Source organism: Typopeltis vanoorti, chromosome 3 (assembly GCF_054136105.1).
Source record: "Typopeltis vanoorti isolate ZY-2024b chromosome 3, IOZ_Tvanoo_1.0, whole genome shotgun sequence".
Lineage (NCBI taxonomy): Eukaryota > Metazoa > Arthropoda > Arachnida > Uropygi > Thelyphonidae > Typopeltis > Typopeltis vanoorti.
In genome coordinates, this window is record NC_143551.1 from 155,367,188 (window position 1) to 155,391,209 (window position 24,022).

Consider the following 24,022-nt stretch of genomic DNA (forward strand, 5'->3'; position numbering starts at 1 on the left):
AGTATTCCACCTCTTGTCCTCTCTAATATATCCTCCCTGAAAATACTAAATTCACCACATTTTATCCCTGTAACTACATTATCTCCTATTAGACAAATCTCACTAATGCACAAGATTGCATTAACCATTAGCAAAAACTCCTTATTCCTGATACTTTCTAGCATTAAATATAGAAACTGTGTCATCCCCTTAGCCCCTAAACTACCTTTACATCCTGAATTGACTATCCCATTCACTATTATTGTCTGAGAGACTAGATTCCACATTTTTTGCTCATTAACGCACTAATTCACATCATGGGCCTTCACACACACACACACACACACTTGCCTGTATCTGACCTAATTTCTTTAGGTTTCCTGACTTTGCACTTCTATACTCTCAGTGAACAAAGCTCTCTCTAGAGACCTAACTTCAAATTCATTTAAGTGTAAGCCATTAGCATTGTACAAATCTTTCCATCCATCAAACTCAGGCCATACATCCACAAGCCCTGTATCATTCCTTCTGCACAACCTACATATTGATTCATTAGCTATGATCACACACCTTCTCACTTAACCTCTATCATAGCATGATAGAGGTTAAGTGAGACTTAACCTCTATCATGCTATGATAGCGGTTAACAGACTTACAAACTTCATCCTCTCACTCTCCTTTTTTTGGCTTCTTCCAATAACGCTTTCATATCCTCCATTCTACATTACTTCTCACCTCTCCGGTCATTGGTTCCAGCCAAAACAATCAATTCTTTCATCTTCCTTGTCTGCATTTTAGCAGCATTACTAATATTATTATTAATTTTTGCACCAGGGAAACAAGATTTTTAGCACTTTTGTGAAGTACTCCCCTTATCGTATAATTAGCATAAAAAATTATCTGCTTACACCCTGTTATATCGTCGTTTTCTTCTATAATTGACCTCTATTGTTCTTCTTTGTGTCTACTGAGATATAACCTCTAAACTGACCTTCTGGGGACGTTTCCCGTTTTGAGCTCTGACAGAATTTATTTGTTTCTGCTGCCTCAGCCAGAGCTCTAGGATAGAAATTCTTATCCAGAGAAACCTTCTCAGAAATCAAGTAATATGTTATCTAGTTTAAGTAGGTAAGTAAATTTCAGAGTTCTCAGTATACAGTCATGGCCTTGACAATCTTAAGTTTCCCCTTTTTCCTCTAAACATAGGTTCGATATTTTCGTAAGTGGTAATTTCAGTCTCATGCTCAGACAGGCTCAGACTTAAAAAAAAAAAAAAAAACGTTTATTAATTATCAAAATTACATTCAATAAACTTCCACACATCAAAGGTATGTCATATCAAAATTCTAATTCACTAGCTAAACAATAAGGAACATTCTAATTATCAAAATACTCTAATCTTACATCTCTAGGTTAAATAAGTACACATTCATCATAAAACACTAGTTCAAAATTTTAAATAAAACTTGCTAACAAAGATCAATTCACATTCATCTAAGTGTTGCATGCTCTCATGCTTTCAGACTACTAGTCCAATATGACTAATATGTATATTCAAAGCTAATCAAGATCAATACTAAAATACAGGTAAAGCAAGGCAGTGGTAATCATACAGGCAAGTTATTTATACACACTCATGATTCATCTAAATCACAAACATGGTTCTCGATATCAAACTAAATTACTGCTACTAACGGCCCATACACATTAACTTGGGTTTAGACAATCTATGAACGTAGACTACCAGTCCAATTCAATCAACATAACACAGGAAGCTGTCTCTAAATTCTCACTATCTTCTTTTCTAATCTCTGTCCATTTTACACATTCATCACTAATAGATAATACATAAAATGAAGATTTTGTACGTTACCACCTTGTTAGATGATTTCTCGATCCTTCCATCTGTTCTTTGTTATGGATTGTCCCTCTGTACGGTGATCTGCCGCCACATGGAGTCACATGCTCGTCCCGAATTTCCCCCTTCTTTCTTCTGAGCTTACAAATTTTTCGCGTCGCTGCCTTTAACATAATTTACCTTCGAGGGGAATCCTTTGCTGCCTTCTCATCGGTTAGAACCAGACTGATGGCCGAAACTCGAAACACTGCCATCATTTCATGCTAAACTTCTTCGATTCGCGCCACTCAGCAACTGGAAACCCGTTGCCGCTATGCCATCTTATCGGATATCAGCTATGCTGACCCGCCTCGGAACTATGAGCCAGTAACGCATATGGGGGGGGGGGGGGGCACGCAACCGGGGAACACCACAGAAACCAAAACCAGAAACATTGAAGGAGCCAAGAGAGAGAGTCTCGAGCCCTGTGAGTTCGTTTTTAAACTCTTCTATAGCGCCCTTTTCCATAATCCAAGCTTATCTATGACTTTCCTATTTGCTGTCACCTCCTCGCTGAACGAGGATCGCTCTCTTTGGGGAACGCGAAATTTGAGCGCCTTCCACGAATGCCTACTCATCATTCGTTACGTCATCTTTGGTGGTCAAACTGCAACCTTTGAACTTTTGTTTGCACGACAATATGCAATTTCTTTACATGGCATAGTTTAATATTGATATTTTTGAAAGTTTAATATTTCCATCTATTTTAGACAATACTTTAAACATAGTACAATCTAATACTTATTTCCTTCTTCGATTTCATTTTAATTTAGGATTCAATTTCTTCCTTTATATTTTAATTCCCTTCTCAAACAAAAATGACATCTGCATTTTCACATATTATGTCTGTTTTGCCAAGAATACAAGTGTGCTTTTGCTTGATATTGTTGTTCTTGTTAAATCTTGAATGGTGCAGTTCTATTCTTGATAGAACCATCATTCAAGATCTAACATACCCTTTATCTTGTTTATTTTTACAGTTTTATTTATTTATTTATTTTTTTGGTTTTGGACCTCTTTCTTTTTTTTTCTGCTCTCAGTTTGACTGATCTCTTACTGTTTCTGCAGCCTTTCAATCTCATGCTTTGCCCTCTGATATAAGTGTTCTACATTCTCTTGAACTTCCTCCACTGCACTTTCAGTATTATCACCAATATTTACATTTTCCAGTCTTCTATAAATATCATCTACTCTACTATCACTTCATTTGTTCTCCCTCTCTGCATTCACTCTGAAAACATTTATTACACGTTTGTTCACCGGTTTCTCTCTCCTTCCATAAATCTTTCAGCTTTTGCAACAAATACATTTTATAAATTTTACACTTGGCAATATTGCCAAATTGAGCTCTCCCAACAAAGATATCTTATTCTGCTATGCCATACTGATAGTATCTACTTTAAGGAAAAAATGATACATAGCTGGTACTTATCCCAATGTGTGGAAGAAATCTCATATCCAACCTGTTCCAAAAAAGGGAGATAGACGTCTACCATCAAACTATCATCCAATTGTCATCACCTCAGTCCTCTCCAGAATAATGGAGAAATTAATCAATGGTCAACTGCTCCACTACCTAGAGGTCCATCAATTAATCAGCAACCACCAGTGTGGATTCCACCATTCAAGAATCACTGCTGACCTCTTAGCTTGCATTACCCACCACTGGATATGTACAATAAAAAGGTTTGGTGAAACTTATGCTGTCACTCTTGACATTTCCAGAGCTTTTGATCATGGCGTCTGGCTTCATGGATTCTGGCATCGAGGTCTGCTAAATAAACTGCTGTCCTTGGTCTACCTGCCAACCAGTGTAATTGGATTGCTAACCTCCTCTCTGGTCATTCACTGCATGTCATAGTTGAATATCACCTCTCTTTGAGTTTCACTACTACTGCAGAAGTACCTGAGGGCTCTGTCTTATCACCTACCCTCTTTCTCATGTACATAAATGACCTCTCAATCACCACTAATCCTCTTCACAGCTTTGCAGACACGAGTACTCAACATTCGTCCTGCTCATTTGACAAACTATGCAGTGTGCAGATATCTCAAACATCAAGATCATCTACAATTAGTGCCTTAAACACTGGTTAATGTACTATCCTTCAGTAGGGCATGGTCACATTCATTGCAACCAAAACACAATCTTGCCTCTTCTTATGCAAAGGAAATCTCAGTTAACATTCCCTTACCCTCTGGAATACGCAAATCACCAAACAAGATTAGATCCCTCTACTTGGACTACATTATCTCCAGCCTCTCCTAACACAAACACACCACAACAGTATCTTCCTCAGCATCCAAAAAAAAACTAGGCCATCTCTTTTGTTCAAGATGTTGTTTTGGTTCATAGACAGTCCCTCTGTTACAGATTCACTTCAACCTCTATCTCACAGACTCAGTATTTCAACTCTTTGTCTATATTCTATAGGTACTTCATTGGTCATTGCTTCCCTGAACTGGCAACCATCATTCCCCCACTTTCTGTTGCCCCAGTTAATACAAGAGCAGCAGCAGCTACCTAGCACCCCCTTTACTATGCAACTGCAAACACACTGAATCTGTTTTTCTTTCTCTTTTATTCCATCTGTCTCCATCCTCTGGAACAGCCCTTCACAAGAAGTATTTCCAAACAGTTAAAACCTGCAAAAGTTCAAAAAAATTTCAATAAATTGCTATTTGATTCCTCACCTGCATCTCAGATATGGCACTTATGTGCAGATAGGTCCTTCGACCTCTTGTGTATGGTATCAATAAAAAAATAAATAACAAATATTTAATTTGCCATCTTCACTAAAAATTGTGCATAAATAGTTAGTTGAAATGTTTTACTTGTTCTATACATTTTCTGTTCAAGATGCAGCTGATGTTTCTAGTGTTTCTGCCTATTTTCATACTCTATCTTTTTATTGCTATTTGCATGCCATGTTTGTGATAGGATTCTTTAGTTTAGATAAACAATGCTGCAAATTTTTTTTTCTGAATTTATTTCAGAGTAGAACTTTAAAACAGTTTAATATATGCTAAATGACATCAAGTTTAACAATGCTTTCATTAATAAGGTGGTCTAAATAGGCCACCTTATTAATGAAATTACTATAGCACACTTTTTTTTTTTTTTTTAATTTAGACCCATGCACGAAAGGTTGCAAAACCTATAGCACATCAGTGCTTTATGGCAGATAGGATCTACAGGAATAATTTGTTGTAGTGGATAGTTTAATAGTATGAGAAATTGTTATAACAGTGTTTGCTATAGTTGAGAGTTGATTGTATAAAGAAAAAGTGATGGAGAAATAAGGAAGAAGAAGAAGAAACAATAGGTTTCTTCTCTCAATCCCTGATGTATGCACAATATTATTGTTTTAGGATCTGCAATTTCTCATATGTTGGGGTTAATACTAAAAAAAAACACTAGAAGAGACTGACAGGAGTCAGTTCCTTATCACAAGATGGTGTGAGAATAAATTATGATATATATATGATAGCTTAATAAATATTTTTTTGCTTATCACCTTTTCTAATTTTATTATTTTTTAACTTGTTATTATCAAGAGGTTTTTAAGTATTTAAACACACATTTGAACTTGATATTTTAGTCCATCTGTCCTAGACCATTCATGTGATCCTGATGCTATAGTTATGTTTGATGGGCCTACTATGTATATCAGAGCTATTAGAAATATTCCTCATAGAGATCTTAAAAAAGTAAGGATTATTTCTGAATTTATAAATAAACATAAAATTAAATAAATCATTGAATTCATTTTGATTATTACATGTCTGACTATAGATGACTGAATTTATGACTCGGGGTGGGGAGGCATGAAATTCATCCCTTTATTCTGCACTACATTATATTCTTATAGCACCATTAACTACAATTTCCTTTAGTTTGAAAGATGCATTCATAGGCCTTTCTAGGAAATGTGGAATTTATATTGGACTTTCAGCTGAAGGGAAGTCAGCCCATCTCACGTGGAGATGAAAGTTTTCCTTCCTGAAATTTTGGTAGAAAAATTCATTTGCCAAAATTAGGTTTCATTTTATCAGTGGAATGAGGGGAAAAAAAGTTATTGTCCATAGCGAGCTATTGAACGTAGTATATTAAGAAGCATGGGATATTATTATATATATATACATTTTCAAATCTCACAAAAAGAAAAAAACCTCATTGGCTAGTCTTCTTCATACTCATCTACTTCTCTCCTATTGATGAAACTGAGTTAGGAATTGCTGATATAAAAAACATTATATCAGCAAAGAGATTGTTTGATGAAATGATAGCTTTTCTTTAGCTGGTTTAGAGTTAATAATTTTATATAAAAGTTGAGATTATGTAAAGCATACATCTTTATGTTCCCAATTACTAGTTTTTCACAGCTGCATAGGTTGATGAGATCATGTAGCAGTAGATCTGACAGATCTAGTTTCATACAGTCAAGATTCCTAATGACTTTTTTCATCATTACCAGAATTGGCAAATCCATATTCCCAGGAATGTCATATCTCATACTAGCGTTCAGTAATATTTTATATTTTACTTGCCATATATGTTAGAATTCCTGGTTGGCCCAGTGGTTAGTATACCACTCTTCAACCACCAGGCTGCTGGTTCTAATCCCACTGTGAGCATGGATGTTTGTGATTGTCTTTAGATGGAAGATGAATTTCATCGCCCATGTGAGACGAACTCCCCACTTATTAGAGATCTGAAGTGGCTTGAAAAAAAAGTTCCATGTTTGGTCTCTAGAGCGAGGTTTCCAGACTATGTAAAAAATAGATTAAAAAAATTAAATTAAATATTTAAATTTAAATAAATAAAATAAATTACAAAAAATATAGAAAATTGATAAAAATAAAAATTCCAACCCAGATTATGATTGCTATTTATAATGTTATTGCTGCTAGTCCATGCTAATATTAAATTTGGAAATGTGAGCCAATTAAAACACAACTTTACTTTACATTAAATTATCACTTTAGGACATTTATTTCCATAGGGTTTGTTCTTGAGAAACTCATGCTTTTTGTCCTGCAAACTGATGAATCAGAACTGGTTAGGAAAACATGTAATTGACAAACAGTGGCTATGCAGATAGAATTATGTTTATATGAAGCCAGGCAGTTACTTGACCACGATATACCATTGAGCACCACATTAAGAGAAGGGTCATGATATCAAATGCTTGAGTAAGATCCACTGAGAGCACTGTCATTAGCTGCTTTTTTTTCATCTTAACTAGATAGAGTAGAATACAAAGCAGAAACATATTAAATTCAACTGCTCAAATTGGGACATTACACATACGTGTGCTTTTAATTATTTATCTCATTCCTACTTTGAGCCTGTTGTTGATAATGTGAAAAGGATCTTGGTAGTCAGTATTAGTTTAGAGAAATAGGCTTCCAGCTATTGATTACGGTATGATCTCTATTAGGTTTTTTAATGAGGACAGTATGGCTTGCTAAATTCACTTGGCATGTGATGACCTGCAGAAAGAAAAGAATTAAAGAGCTTAACTAGACTTTGAAGAATTCCAAAATTCCAGTCCTCTCAGTAAAGTTCTTTCCCTAGACTGTCAGGACCTTGGGATTTTGTTGTCCGGCATTCTTTATAGGCTATAGTAACTTCAGCTGCAATAATGGGTCTATCAAGGCCATCTTGAATGCGAACAGGGAAGGCATTAATGTTCCAAGTCTTATAGTTTCATATGGTACTGTTATCTTCAAACAGATGTTCATAGGCTTTTTGAAAGAAGTCAAGGATATCTTGTGTGGTGGACATGTCTTCACCATCTACACAGATTTCCTTTGTTCACATCATTTGGTGAACTATCTATTGAAGAAAACAGCTGAAGGACTAAGTGCTGCTGCTGCTGTATCCTTACTTGAAAATTTCTTTCTCCCACTTGTTTCTGCCTTTCCATTTCTATTTTTGTGTTGATGTTTCCTGATATCTATACTCTCAGGGAATCTAAAGATATGATAGTATTACATAGAAACTTTACATCAATACTTACTTCCTATTAGTAATTTTCCTCCAAATTATTGTCTATCTGTCAGGACTCCAGTACTTTTAGATCTTATATTTCAGTCTTCTAAGGTACTTCATACCATATCAATCCACCTAGATGGCCTTTCTCTGGGTCTTTTTCCTGTCATCCTAACAATAAATACCTGTTTTGCTACTCTTTCCTCTTCCCATTTTATTTAAGTGACCATACCATGCTAATAATGTCAGGTTTCTTTGCAATATCCCTGATTTAATATGATTCTGCCATTGATGCCACCTGTTCACTCTTGTAATCTTTCTCAGAACTCTCATATTTTCTAACCCAGCTCTCAAATCCATAAGTTCAAATTGGTTTGAACACTATCTTGTAGTGTACAACTAGTTTAGTGTTTTGATTAATTTCTCTTTTATTCCATTTAAATTTATTTAGTTAACTTTCTACTATATTAGCTTTGCTAATTCTAATGTCTGTTTCCATGTTTAATTTGCCATATTTACTGTAAATTGTGCCCAAAAATAGCTGAAATGTTTGACTTATTCTGTAGGTTCTCCATTCAAGATGCAGTCAAGTTCTCTATTCCTACCAATTTTCAGTCTTTACCTTCTTATTGCTGATTATCAGTGAAGAATATGAAGAAGAACCAGAAAGAACAGTGCTGAAGCTAAGTGAAGAAGGAAAGAGATATGGCTTGATAATGAACATCAAATAACTAAAACGATATGCAGTGAGAAGGGGATAAAAAAATTGAGCTAGAAAAGGTTAGGAGCTTTACATATTCAGGGAGCAACATGATGCATGATTTAGACTAGGAAAAAAAAAGATAAGGTGCCATATAACAAAAGAAAAAGTAAACCTATAGGCAGTAAATAAGACATGGAAAAGTAAATCGGACTCACCACAAACTGAGACTACTAGAAACATGCTTATTCACAAGCACTTTCTATGGTTGTGAGACATGGGTAATGGTCAAAGACTGTGAGATGAAAATTGGCATTTGAAAGAACATGATATAGAAAGATTCTACAAATTGGGTGAATGCAAAAGGTGCAGAACTTTAGGCCATATCTGTATGATAGATAACAGCAGAAATATCAAAACCTCAATGTTTGGTACTATAGATAGTATATGTCCACAAGGAGATGTGCTTTGCATTATGGGAGATACTAAGACAAGCAGTGATGAGAGCTTGGCCTGCCTTTACCAAGAATTGCCTCAGTCCTGAAGATACTTCAGGTGCAAACTTTGTTTGCTTACACTTGGATGAAGGATTAAACTAAATTTATTATAGTGTAACCAAGTGGAAAAAAAAAAAAATCCAACATCTTTTTCTAAATCTAGAGTAATTTAATAATAAGGTGAGACACCTTTTGGCAACTCGTATAGGTAAATATGACTTCTCCATTGCTTCCACCTTAGTATCACCACCTCTGGGTCTGGCTCCCACTGACAAGACCTCAATAAAGGTTGAAACCAGTCTGGGTAGTGGCCCTTCCCTTAATGCATAGCATTATACATGTCTGCAAGGCAATTTGCTTTGCATTATGGGAGATATTAAGACGTAGTGATGAGAGCTTGGTCCACCTTTACCACGAGTTGCCTCAGTCCTGAAGAAACTTCAGGTGCAAACTTTGTTTGCTTACACTTGGATAAAGGATTAAACTAAATTTATTATAGTATAAACAGATGGGGCAAGGCAGGAGTGGGGTAGATGATGTGAAAGAGTGGTGTGGAAAGAGTTTACAGGATTTGAGTCACTTGGCACCAGACCAAGAGGAATGGCAAGCAATGGTGAAAACTGCACCTGTGGATATTGGACTCATTGTCACTGATGATGATCATACCACATTTATTACATCAGTTATTCAGTTTAGTTAAGGAATTCAGCAAACCTGTACTCAATGTATTTGAGTATAATACAGGGTGTCCACATGGGACCTCTCTAGTCTCGAAGAACGGTAAAAATTCGAAATGCAGAAATATGTAAGGTGTGGGTTGTTCAAATGTTCCAGAGACTACAAGTTTCATCCAGAATTTTTTTTACAAAAACTTGGTGATTTTGACACCATAGTCCATACACTTAAGTAGTACTAACACATTGAAACTAGGGAGGTCCAACGTGGACACCCTGTATTATCTGCATAAAGTAAAGAGTTGAGTTGAACATCTTCAATTTTGATATTAGGTTGAATGCTACTTTCCTTCATAATGTAATGCACATAGATGGTTAATAGCTGTAGAGATAATATACTTCCTTATCAGCAAACCTGATTCAACATCATGCCATCATACAATTCAAATATGGACTATGTTTTCTCAATAAAATGTCCCTTTTAAACCACATAATTGTAGCATTTTGAATAGCTTTTCCTTTTGGCACCTTGTCATTTGTCTTTTTTAGATCTACAAAGTTTAAATATTATCATCATCATCATCATCAAATTCCTGCCATGTACCATCAAGGGATGTACAGGATATGATAGTACACCATGAAAAATTTACATCATTACTAACTTCCTATCTACAATTCTCCTCCAAATCAGTCTGTTACTTATCAAGACTCCAACATTATCAGATCTTATATTTCTACCGTCTAAGGCACATTGTACCATATCAATCCACCTATATCTTGGTTTTCCTCTGGGTCGTTTTCCTGGCAGAGAACACTTGTTTTGCTAATCTTTCCTCGCCCATTCTGTTTAAGTGACCATACCACCTGAGATTAGCTCTGCTAACTCATTCCTAGATGCTGACAATATCAAGTTCTTTCCAAATATCATCGTTTTTAATATGATATTGCCATTGATGCCATCTGTTCATGCCTCTAATCTTTCTCAGGACTCTGATATCTGCTGTCTCTAGTCTTTGGTCAAGTGTTTTACTTCTCAACCAGCTCTCAGATCCATAAGTTAAAATTGGTTTGAACACTGTCTTGTATACAGCTAATTTAGTGTTCGACTAATTTCTCTCATTCCATATGAAATTATTCAATTGATTTCCTACCATACCAACTTTGTTGATTCTGTGTCTATTTACAAATTTAATTTACCATCTTCACTAAAAATCGTGCCTAAGAAGCTGAAATGTTTTACTTGTTAAACAGGTTATCCGTTCACAACGCAGTTGACATTTTCAGTGATTCTGCCTATTTTCATTGTCTTTGTCTTTTTATTGTTGACCTTCATACCGTATCTATTACAACAGTTATTCAATTTAGTCAGGGAATCTTGCAGACTTGTAGTGGATTTATTTAGAAGTATAACATCGTCCGCATAAAGCAAATAGCTGACATTAACATCTACAGTTTTGATATCATGTTTAGTATCACTTTCCTTCATAATGTGATCCATATAGATAATGATATTTATATACCATTATCTACATACAGAGGGGATAATGTACATCCTTGTCTCACACCAGATTTAATATTAAACCATCTTCCTGTACTTGCTTCAATTCTAACTGCAGACTTACAACTCAAATACAGACTGCAGTTAGAATTGAAGCAAGTACAGGAAGATGGTTTAATTTATGTTTTGTCGATCTGGAAAAGGCATATGATATAATGCCTGTAGCTTATTGAATAGCTTCTCTCTTGGTAACTTCTCATATGCCTTTTCCAGATCGATAAAACATAAATATAGATATTTGTTATATTCCCATGCTTTCTCAACTATCTGTCATAAAGTGAAAATCTGATCCTGACAGCCTCTATTTGGCCTGAATCCAGTTTGTTCTTTGCCAAGCTTCTCTTCCACAATCCTTCTCAACCGTTTCTCAAGTATACTTGCATATATCTTACCAGGAATACTCAGTAATGAAATGCCTCTGTAATTCTCACATTCAGTTTTATTTTGCTTTTTATATATATGGTACTACGAGAGCTCTATTCACATGGTCAACGAGACTTTTCTTATTCCTTGCCTCTTCTCTCCATGTGTATTTGTGCACATTTTTATGTTGGAACATGGTGTAGTAATAACTAGTCCATGTCCTGAGCAGAAATTCAACAGGTATTTGTCATTATTATTAGCTTTGCTCTTTTCTCCAAATTTTCCCAAAATATTTTTGTATGTCTGACAATCATTTCCTATTCTGCTATTTAGATCCCCAACAAGGACCAACTTTTCCTTTTTCATTGTGTCAGTTGCTTTCTCTAAAACATTAAAAAATTCCTCCACTTCTACCTTAGTTGAACCTTCTGTGGGACCATAAGCACAAATAAGTCTCATTGCCCAGTTCCCCATTCTCATATTTGCCCATATCACTCTACTTGAGACTGCTTGCCATTCAAGAAGATTAGCTTCGTATTTAGTGTTGAATACTATGGTTACTCCTTCGTTTCCTTGATTGTTATTGCCTGAATATAACATTTTGTATTTATCGCTCAGAAAAATCTCGCCAGTTTTTGTGTTTTTTGTTTCAGTCACCCCTATTATGTCGATCTGGTACTTATCTAATTCTTCAGCTAGCTCCATTTCTTTGCCATTCAGGCTTCTTATGTTGATAGTACCGATTTTTAACTCTGGTGATGTTTAAATATTATCCCTGTTATATTCCCATGATTTCAAATTTTTCTGTCTTAAACCAAAAATCTGATCCTAATAACTTCTATTTGGCCTGAAATCAGCTTGTTCTTCTCCACGTTTCCCTTTCACAATTTTTCTTAGCCATTCCTGAAGGATTCTTGCATAAATCTTATCTGGAACACTCAATATTGATATTCTTCTCTAATTACGACATTCACTTTTCTTTTCCTTTAAAAGTCATCTTTTTATAGCTGAGTACTATGACTGCCCTACTCCAGTTAACTGGAATTTGACTCTCTCTCACCAGTCGTACTGAATTATGCAATGTAGCCTCTGTAAAACTTTTATACGTCTATATTTGAGCATTTCTTGTTGAATATCATATATTCCAGGTGCCTTTCCATATTTCAGATTTTGATGACTTTTTCTGTGCAAGTATTAATGTGTATTCCTGATACTGCATTCCTCTGCATTGTTTTCCATCTCTCTGCTATCACTCCTGCCTTGAAACTGTCTCATTTTTGTTTGAATAATATTTGTATATTTAAGTCCACACTTCACTTCTGGAAACTGCTTGATTTTTATTTTTTTAAAAAAAAAACTTTCTTCAATACTTTTCTTTTCAGTATGATATTCAATTTTATTCTACTCAAAACTAAATGGTGATCACTTTCAGTTTCAAGTCCTCTGTATAGTCTTGTATCCTGTACCAGCATGAAGATATTACTATCAACAGTGACCTAATCAATGAGACATTTCTTATTTCTTGTATCTTCTCTCCATGTGAATTTGTGTGCATCTTTATGTTTGAACATGGTGTTAGTAATGATTAGTCCAGTAGTGCCAAGTTGGAGTTTGTTCCAGTGGCTGACTTTTTACTGTTTGCCATCATTTACTGACAAAAACAGTAGGGCTTGTTTATTGGGAAACTCCCCAACCTGCATGAAATTCTAATCGTTTGTAATATTTTTTTATTTGTTTAAGCCAGTAAGAGTATAGTTTCACTGAATCCCAAATTGTCAGCCCATCCTCATTAGCTCTGTATTATCCATGTAGATACCTACTAATGGGGGTGCACCATGAGAGGTGAGGATAGTGCATTAGGTCAGAAGTTTCCATTGGTTCTCTATATTCCTTAAAAGGCTATGTAATGTTTAAGTGACTCCCCTGAATAATGTTTTTAAATAGATTCTCAGTTAATTTTTTGCAGCTAAGTCTATATTGCTGTTTCGTTACTGAATCTGATTATGATAATGCATGTACAAAAGTTCATTTTTTAAATGAATTAAAATTGTAATAGAGGTTAATTATAACTGAAGAGTGAAAACTAGAAAGGAACATTTCTATACTCATTTCTTATACTTTTTGCATACATTTCTTTGGGAGGGTTTGTTAGATATCAGTTAAACAAGACTTTCACTGGTATCTGGTTCACTATTCTTTATCAAAGCTAGAATTATCACATTTCAAAACATAACTGGCATCACATCCAAGGTCTATGTACTTGCAGTTCTTGATGTGAGGTCCTTAATTTGTATTCCTTCGAGTAGGTGTGTGTTTGTGTGTAGCATTTCTGAAGGAGGATGCTTCAGAAATGCTATACATTTCAGTTATGGTTCACATAAGCATTTCTGTTTTCTACCATAGTACAGAATTATCTTCATTGATAGTGCAATAAGCTAATCTGGTTTTGTGTTTTCCCTTCTTTTAAAATGTTCTAAGATGCAGATATTACCACATCATCCTGTTTGTCTTAGAAAACATATGCTGCATGAAGAGTGAATTTATAGCCCCCCCCCCCCGTTTATGGAGTAGATGAAGCAGATTTAGAAGGATATAAAAATCTTGATTTTGTATTGTAGAATGAAAACTGATTTTATGTACTGAAATAAAGAGCCAAAAGGCTTCACTTCGGCGATGCAAAATTATTCAAATTAAGTGGATATTGAATCCAACATTATTTCAAATCCAAATAGAGAAACTGCAAGAGTTTCGTGCCGAATATAGAAACTATAAAAAATATAAGATCTGATAATGTTGGAGTCTTGACAAGTAACAGACTGATTTGGAGGAAAATTGTAGATAGGAAGTTAGTAATGATGTAATTTTTTCATGTAGTACTGTCATATCCTGTACACCCCTTGAGGGTACATGGCAGGAATTTGATGATGATGATGATGATAAAAATTTTGGCAGATCCAAGCGTAAGTAAGCAAACCTTTCATGACAGGGGAAACTCGTTGTAAAGGTGGAGTAAGATCTGATCACTATCCTTAGTATTTCCCACAATGTAAAACACATCTCCTAGCGGACAAGTATGATATTATACATTATGGGTAGGGTGGTCACTACCCAGACCGGTTACGGTCTAAGGAATAAATATATTCAATAATTTGAATAATTTGCATCGCCGAAGTGAAGCCTTTTGGCTCTTTATTTCAGTAATTCTTGGTGCCTTTTGTTATGTGACACCTTTTTTAGCAACTCGTATGATAAAGTATAAGTTCTGCATCACTTCAACCTGAGTATTTACATCTGTGTCTGGCTCCCACTGACGAGACCTCAACAAAGGTCGAAACTGGTCTGGCTAGTGACCCCCTCCCCATAATGCATAACATCATGCATGTCTGCTAGGAGATGTGTTTTACATTATGGAAAATACTAAGGATGGTGATCAGAGCTTACTCTACCTTTACTATGCGTTTCCCCTGTCATGAAAGATTTGCTTACGCTTGGATCTGCTGAAACTTTTATAGTTTCTATATTCGGCATGAAACTCTTGTAGTTTCTCTATTTGGCTATGAAATAATGTTGGATTCAATATCCACTTAATTTGAATAACTGTTTTATGTGTTATTGAAGTATTTCAAGAATTTTGTCCATTGCATGTGGAATACAAGGAAGGCACTGCACCTTTGCATTTTTGCATATTTGTCATTGTCTGGGGGATGGGGGTGGAGGTGTGAGATTATCTTGTACTTATATTCATTTTGAGATAGGTCCTTACGTTGAGGTTTTAAGTTTATGATTATTCTCCTTCTTTGTATTACTGAAGATGCTGTATCTCTTAGCTTTTTTTTTTAACTTTTCCCATTTTCTTTATGTCAGCTGCCTGCAAGAGATGACTTGATGACTTGAAAAATTCCTTAATTTCTTCCTCAAGAGAACCTTTTGTGGCACCATAAGCACATTTGTTCATTTCCCCATTCTGAAGTTTTGCCCACATAAACTTCTTAACTGGAAGGCAATTTCAAGTAGTTATCTTCATGTTTGGTGTTGAATGCTATCACTACTCCTTTTCTTGATCATTATTGCATGAACATAACATCCTATATATATTATTTGGTTGGATCTCACCTGTTTTTGTCTTTGTCCCAGTAGTGCCAATTATGTTCATGTGGTACTTCTCCAGTTCTTCTAGCTGTTTTCTTCAGGGAACCTGAGTGGACAGTGAAAAGTCAGCTACTGGAACAGACTCCAACTCAACATCTAGAAGTAGAATGAACCCAAAATCAGAAGAAGAATTGAATATCAGAGCTATCGGATAATGGGAAGAAATCAAACTTGCAGAAGAACATATCCATTGTTAAACTGGTTTTCACCCGTTGATTCCATTCCATCTTTGATACACTAAAGGTCTCTTGTAATTTAACTGATATTTGAAAAACTCTCCTGAAAAAGTGTATGCAGCAATTTCAAGGTAACCACAGAAATCTCGAAATTTTGAAAAGTTTTTTTTGACTCATAAAAAGGAAAAGCTAGTTCTTTTAAAATTAGTTTTTCCTTTATTTCCTAAGCTGATATAGTGCATAGCCATTTGAACAATTTATATGGAATAAGAGAAAGAGAGAAGATAACTAAAACACTAAATTAAGAACCCACAAGACAACATTGAAACTAATTTTAATTTATGGATCTCAAAATGGGTTAGAAATACAATGGTTGATTAAACATGAAAGACAGCAGAATATGAGAGTTCTGAAAAATATTAAGGGAATATGCTGATGGCATCATTGACGGAATCATATTAAAATGACATTATATTAAAAATATGATGACGGAATTTGACATTGTTACCATTAAAGAATAGTTGAATGGTACTAATCTAAGATTTTTGAATTATTAATATTATTACATTTCATAATTTAGCCTCCATAGCTTAGTCGAAAAGACCTGGGTTCAATTCCCATCAGTGATGTGAGGAATCTTTATCTGGTCTCTTTTGACGAAAGGAAAGGTGAGTTAGCTCATCTCATACACAGGTAGGGGTTTTTTCACCCGGAAACTCGGGTTTTTTGCCCCTCAAAACAGGCAAGCCAGTCCTGTGAACACACACAACTACAGACATAGGACACACCAGGGGGGCATAGGGCTAACCACCTTGAGTTACGGTTGCAGTTGCAAGAATAAAAGCCATAAAGGTAAAAGAGGAGGATTAAGAAAGAAAGAACATTTCATAATTTAATATACATTCACTTCCCACTATATCAGATGGCATAAATGTTTCACTCACTATATCCAACTAGAAAGAAATCTCAATGAATGCTTTACACTGTCAGTATTATTCTAAAGGAATTTTGCTGAAGCACACCTTCAATTCTATTCTTTATTCTATTTGGTCTATTCCTATAGTCACTTGGTTTTCTCGTCTCCACAGTAGAGTTGACTATAATATTTCATTAAAGCAAATTAAAATGATTAAATGAAATGGCTGTCATTTTGGAAAATTCATACTAATGCTTTATTTATTTTTATTTTATTAGTATATTGCTTTCATAATAGAGCTATTCTATATTGATATGTGATACATGTTAAAATTAAATGACAGCTGAATTATCATTCAGTTTTGAAATGGAATCAGTGGCTAGATTTTGAATAATGCTTACAGAAAAGCTTATAATGAAAAGGATTAAGGATGAATATATAATTTAATCACAGGTATTTCTCTTTATCATTGTTAGATATACATTAGCTATATTGACCAGATGGCTGTCACAGAAGTCAGGCAGAAACAACTTTATGAGCAATATTATTTTCTCTGTAATTGTTCTAGGTGTGCTAATTCTGATATGGTAAGTTATATTATGTAACTGCTAAAATAAAAAAAGAAAAAGTAATTTCTCAAATTTTTGATTCAGAAATTGTCCTTGGTGTATATAATATAATAATATTACATTTAATCTAACATTTATCTGTTGTGTCTAAATATTATTTGTATAGCAATACATATGATATCTTTTATTCTTCATTCAACAAACCATGCGTTCATATCCAATGGTAGCACAGATGTTTGTGAATGTCTTCAAGTTGTAAGTAGTTCATTGGTCAGTTTGCAAAGATACAAATGGCAGTCAAGATATTCTGCAGATCACCAAAAAAAAAAAATGATGATATATTCTAAAAATATGTAAAGAAGGAATTTGATAATAATCTCTCATTAATATTGGATTCCAAAGCTTGTTGGAATAGTTGATTGGCCATCTCGGAGTGCTTCTTGATGCTTAAAAATTGTGTTAGAAGGAGTCTCAGTGATTTGAAACTGAATATGAACTTTAAAGATAATGAACTTGAATTGTTTTTTCATACAATATTAGCATTTCAATGGAGGGGACTGCTCTAGAGGCATTAATTAAATTTGTAAAAATGTGAATTTGCATATCGCTGATATACCATTAAAATTCTTGCTGCACTAAGAAATCAAAACGTGTTTAAAAAAGACCTTTTAGATACACTGTAATTTAATTCACCTAAATGAAGAAAAACATCTTATTCTGATGTTCTGCAATATCTTTATTATCCTAAGAAATTGAGTGAAGATTACAGAATTTTTAATAAAACCAGCAAATGTATAATAATGAAGATAATCATGGAATCAACAGAATACATTTATAATAATAATAATAAAAAATAAAAAAAGAAACAGAAAATTCAACATGGGGTTAGTGATGCCAAGTCCAAGGATGTTGCAACTTCAGATTCAGTTCTTTTGACATCAGCTGCATCAGCAATGAAGGAAAATCTTCAGTTGGTGATAAAGAAAACATTGAAGCAGCCTATGAAGATGTATCTTAAATAAGAAAAGAACAAAAGATGATCAGAAAGTAATTGACATATTTTCAAGAAGAAGAAAAAAAAAAGAGAAAAGAGAAAAATATTTAAAAATGGCTCATTATTGACCAGTTAACCAACAAATGTCAAATTGAAAGAGCTTCTTTCCATGGCTTGATGAACATGTTGACTGTCATTTGCCTCATGTGCAAACTTGCTACTATTGCCAATAGGGTGTTAGCATTTTCTATTCAAAGTATATAATTGTTAATACATTTTTCACTTGGTCACTATAACTACAAACTTTTCCTTATTGAAATAAATGTCAATGTTTGTGTGATTATAAAACTGGTTGAAAGTTTCTAGTCCTGAGCATGTAGGGAGCTGCTAGCTCATTAGCAGTGGATGACACTGATGTCATACTGACATCTACACCCGGCTACCATTAATCAGTTATCAACTTGCCACTACTGCCAAAATATTTGTGGTATTTGCTCTTCAATAACATAATTCCTGTAATTTTTTTCACAATGTCACTGTAGTTAATTTTTTCAAGAATCAAAGTACCTTGTGGTTGGTGTATGGATAAAACTTCTTTTGTATATATGCCATCTGTGAGATATCTTGCCCTGAGTTATGTATTGGTTCCTGAAAAAACATTGGTGTACACCTTAAAAAAGAAAAAAAAGTGACTTATGTTAACTGTCTGTTGATGTTAGTATGATCTTGGTACTGTTTGTTTCTAATAAGCTGAAAGCTCCCTTCTCCCATTAGACTAGAAACCTAGAACCAGTAATATAAATTTGCAAGCTCTGAAATCATGTTAGTACAACTCTGATGTAGCAATTTTTGTTGTTTTACAAATATGTTGTGTTACTTCTCTTATTTATTCATCTGAAAAAAAAGCATTTAGTTCAATTTTGCTATAGTTATTCCATGTGTCGATCTTCCCTTTCTCCCATTTGAAATACCTGCATCAGCAACGAATTATTGTGTAGTTTGCAGCAATGTTAATAAGAAAGATATGATACAAGATAACTCATAGTTGGTAGTCAGCATGTTAATTTGTACTAAAATTAGTTCACATTTAGGGGATCACAGCTTTAATAAGTTATGTTTTCTGTGTGCTCATTTTAATAAAAAAATACACTATTTTTATTAAAGACTCATTTTAATAAAAAAGACACTAAATAAAATAAAAATAGTTTGTTGAGTTATGTATGTTTGGTTTCCTTATCATTACAGTTACTTATATTTTGAAATAAGTTTTGTTTATTTATACTGTATATGAATAATATTAAATTTTCTTTAGGATAAAAGTGTTAATTTTTTAAATATTTGTCGTTTTATGTTTCAATGAAATTTAATGTATTAATAGTTATTGATTTTATTTCAATATATATATATATATATATATATATACAGTCATACCCCGAAGTTACGCGGTAGGTGGGACCAACAAAAAGCATGCAAGTCGAATTCGCGTAACTCGGGGTATAATTTTGCATGTAATTTATATATACAAACATACAATTGGGACCAAAGGTTTACAAAAACACCTATATTTTTTAAGAAATATAATCATAATTGTAGTTTTTCGTACATAAAAAAAAAAGTTATTTTGATGTCGATGGTTTCATAAAATCTAATAGATTCGTGTGACGGCATAATGTCTTTTTCTTCTCACAAATTTTCATTCCGCCTTCAAAAATCCTTAGTGATGTTGAGTTTTGCTTCCAAAGTCATTGTTTTTCTTTTCTTGCTAGCTGTAGAAGAATCGGACTTGCTTCTTTTGGACAACATTATTATTTTTTATGTGATAAAATTTTTATCAGGAGCATAACATTAAACAATGGCAAGGTTTGTAGACTATAAAAATCATGTATGAATGGAGACCACACGAAACATGTCAGTGCTTGTTCACAGTATGTGCGACACCGGCGAATGCAGCCGGTGCCGGAAAGATACGACTAGTGGTGAGGCGTGAAGTGGGACGGGAATACATACATATAAGAAACCGCGTAACTTCGGATTCGCGTAAGTCGGGGTATGACTATTTTTTTTTATTGAAAAAGTTGATAAATTTGCAAACACTACAGTTGTAAATACCACCTAGATCTTGGTCTTTCTCTGAGACTTTGTCCTGCCTTTAGTTAGCTCTGCTGATGCATTTTTGAATGCTAACAATGTCAAGTTCCTTTCTAATAGCCAGATAGCATTCTGGCATGGTTGGCTGAGCAGTTAGAGTATATTCTCTTCAACCAGCAGCCTAGAGGTTCATATCCCACTATGAACATGGATGTTGTGATTGTCTGCTGTGAAATTACTACCCGGCTTACTGATATGGCTTTTTTTAAGCCTGAAATGGCTTGAAAAAGTTATGTTTGGGGCTTTAGAACAACGTTTCCAGATTATGTAAAAATAAATTTTAAAAATACAAAAAAATTTATAAAATTAATAAAAAATAGAAATAAATCCTTTGCTCATCTATGGTACTAATGTACTATATGCGTACAAACTATCATAGGCAGGAGGAAATTTATAAAAATAAATTTTTATAAATTTATTTTTATAAATTTATAAAAATTTATAAAAATAAATTCATTGGGTAACTATTTTACTTCCCCATTCTCAGCTCTGTTAAGTTAAAATTGGTTTGAATCATTCTTTTTTTTTTTCCCTATACTGCTAATGCTATGAGGGTTGTTTGAAAAGTTTGGTAAATTTCCAGTAGATGGCAACACAATTCATTCATACCAGTGTCGGCACGTATCATCTTTTTCATGACCATCGGCAAAACTTTAGCCATGTGCGATGCATAGTTCTCGTTTGGCAAACATTTAAAATGACCGTGTTTGCATTTTTCATAAAAATGGAGAAAAAAAGAGTTTCGTGCAGTGATAAAACACTTTTATTTGAAGAAGTGGAAAGCCGAGCAGATCAAAGCCGAGTTAGATGCAGTTCGTGAGGACTCTGCACCAGCATTAAAGACTATTTATTTTTGGATAAATGAGTTTAAGCGTGGTCGTAAGTCCATCGAAGATGAAGCATGCTCCAGACGCCCATCTGAGGTCATTACGAAGGAAATGATTGACAAAATCCATGGTATCATTATGGAAGACCACCAAGTGAAAGTGTGTGAGATTGCTGAGATTATAGGCATCTCAACTGAACAGGTGTATAATATCCTGCACAAAAAATTGCACATGAAAAAGCTCTGTACGAGATGGGTGCTGCGGTTGTTGACTGTCGATCAAAAACGCATGTGAAAAGACATTTCAACGCAGTGTTTGGCAATGTTTAATCACAATCCACAGGATTTTTTGCGTCAGTTCATGACTGTAGACGAAACTTGGATCCACCACTACACACCTGAATCCAAGCAGCAATCAAAACAGTGGACAATGCCCAGTGAAAGAGCATCGAAAAAAGCAAAGACCATTTTCTCAGCTGGGAAGGTGATGGACACTGTTTTTTGGGATTCCCAAGGAATTATCATGATAGACTATTTGGAAAAGGGTAAGACAATAACAAGCGTCTATTATGTGTCATTGTTGGACCTTTTAAAAGAAGAACTGAAGAAAAAACTGCCAAGATTGGCACACAAAAAGTGCTCTTTCATCAAGACAATGCACCATCCCATTCATCGGCTGTCGCAGTGGAAAAATTGCATGAATTGAGGTTCAAATTGGTTCCACATCCAGTATTCTCCGGACTTAGCCCCTTGTGACTTCTTCTTGTTCCCAAACTTAAAAATTTTCATTGAACGAGGATGTCATTAAGGCTGTCAATGACTATTTTGCACAGTTCGACAAATCCTAATTTTTAGATGGGATGAAAAAATTGGAAACTCGTTGGACCAAAAGTGTAGACCTTGATGGAAACTATGTTGAGAAATAAAGGTGATTTTTTTCCAAATAAAATGTGTTTAACTTATTTTTTTTACCAAAATTTTCAAACAACTCTCGTAGTTTAGTATGTTGGATAATTTCTCTTATATTACGTTAAATTTCATCAGTTGGCTCCCATATGAACTTTGCTTCTATCTAATTTCATATTTCATTTGGAAAAACTGTTTCCTAATGAAAAAACTCATCTCTTTTCTTTATGCAGATGATGTTATACTTCTAAACAAATCCAGTACAAGTCTGCAGGATTCTTTGACTAAATTGTATAACTGCTGTGATAAATTTGGTATGAAAATCAAGTTTGTATATTGGGAGGCAATATCTTCAAAGAGGAAAGTTACTAGTGACATGCCCTAAGGGCCTTTTCTGGTCATTGTTTAACTTATGTGTTAAAGATATTGAGAAAGGTTTGAATGGTAATATGTAGTTGTTTGCAGATGACACAAAGTTGGGAAGAATTATGAGGAGTAGAGCAGATTTTGCTTTGTAAGAAGACTTGAATAGACTGGCTGAATGGGTTGTAAAATATTTCAGGAAGCAATAATAGGATGAAAAAGATACAGATAGGGATATCTTAAAGAATTGGAAGATATGAGGGATCTGAGGGTAATGGCAGATAAGGACCTAAGTTTTTGGCGATAACTGCGAAAATAGTGAGGACAACACAGGAGATTATGGGAATGATACAGAGAACACAAACATATAAGGAGATTATGATTCTACAATATAAGGTCTTGATCAGGCTATATATGAATTACTGCACACATTTGATTACCTGGTTTTCAGAGGGATAAACATATATTGGAAAGAATCCAGCAACAATTGGCTGAAGTAGTTTCTGGTCTTTGGAATGTTGAGTATGAAGAAAGATTGAGGCAGTGCAATTTGTAGAATCTGTTGGATAGCAGAAGGGATATGATTAAAACATATATGTTAGTAAGGGATTATTGCGAGATTAATGCAGCTGAGGTCTTTCATAGAATGGACATGATAGGGGAGAACAAGAGACTATCCCTGGGATATGAGCAGGGAGTGCATTTTTTTTTTTACATGGAAAGTGGTGAGTGATTGGAATGTATTGCTTTAAAGCTGCATGATATGAACTGTGTGTGATAGCGGGACCTCCCACAGTGGGTCTTTTGATTCCATGGATGGGTGTGATGACGATGATGATAATGAAATGTATTTTTGAATCGTAGATTCTCTCATGCAGCTCAGCTGTCAACAGTTGTTTGTTACCCAATAAATAGAAGATAAATTGAATGATTTTTACAATTTGTTCCTAGTAAGCTGATTTGGATACTCCAGCAAGTAAAGTAAAACCCACGAAATGTATTATTAATATCAAAGACCATTACAAAGTTTTAGAACAATGCTGAAAAGCTGGTAGTGTTCAATGTTGAGCACTATATTAATTTAGTGAAAAAATAATTTTGAGACATTTTTTTTTCCAGCAGTATACACGGAAAAATGTATAACAAGAAATTGTTACTAAATTACTGCAATAAATACAATAGATGGCACCATGGTATCAGTTTCTGGATGAAAAGAATGTCAAGAGTGCATGGAAAGCATTTAAAAAATACTTAAATGATGTCCAATATCAGAATATGTCCCGAGAGTTAGAAGAATAAATAAAGTAGG

The 24,022-nt window shown here is 34.4% G+C and overlaps 1 protein-coding gene across 3 annotated transcripts in view; it reads left to right on the forward strand.

Moving 5' to 3' along the window:
* LOC150108681 (histone-lysine N-methyltransferase SMYD3-like) overlaps positions 1-24,022 on the forward strand; it is a 197,170-nt gene that overhangs the window by 104,625 nt on the left and 68,523 nt on the right. For all 3 annotated transcript variants that reach the window (XR_016550678.1, XM_090416146.1, XM_090416147.1), the window contains exons 7-8: positions 5,479-5,587; positions 17,384-17,494. Coding sequence is in view for 2 of the 3 variants with exons in the window: in XM_090416146.1 (XP_090272272.1) it covers positions 5,479-5,587; positions 17,384-17,494 (220 nt within the window). In the remaining variant the exon portion in view is untranslated. The remainder of the gene's footprint in view (positions 1-5,478; positions 5,588-17,383; positions 17,495-24,022) is intronic.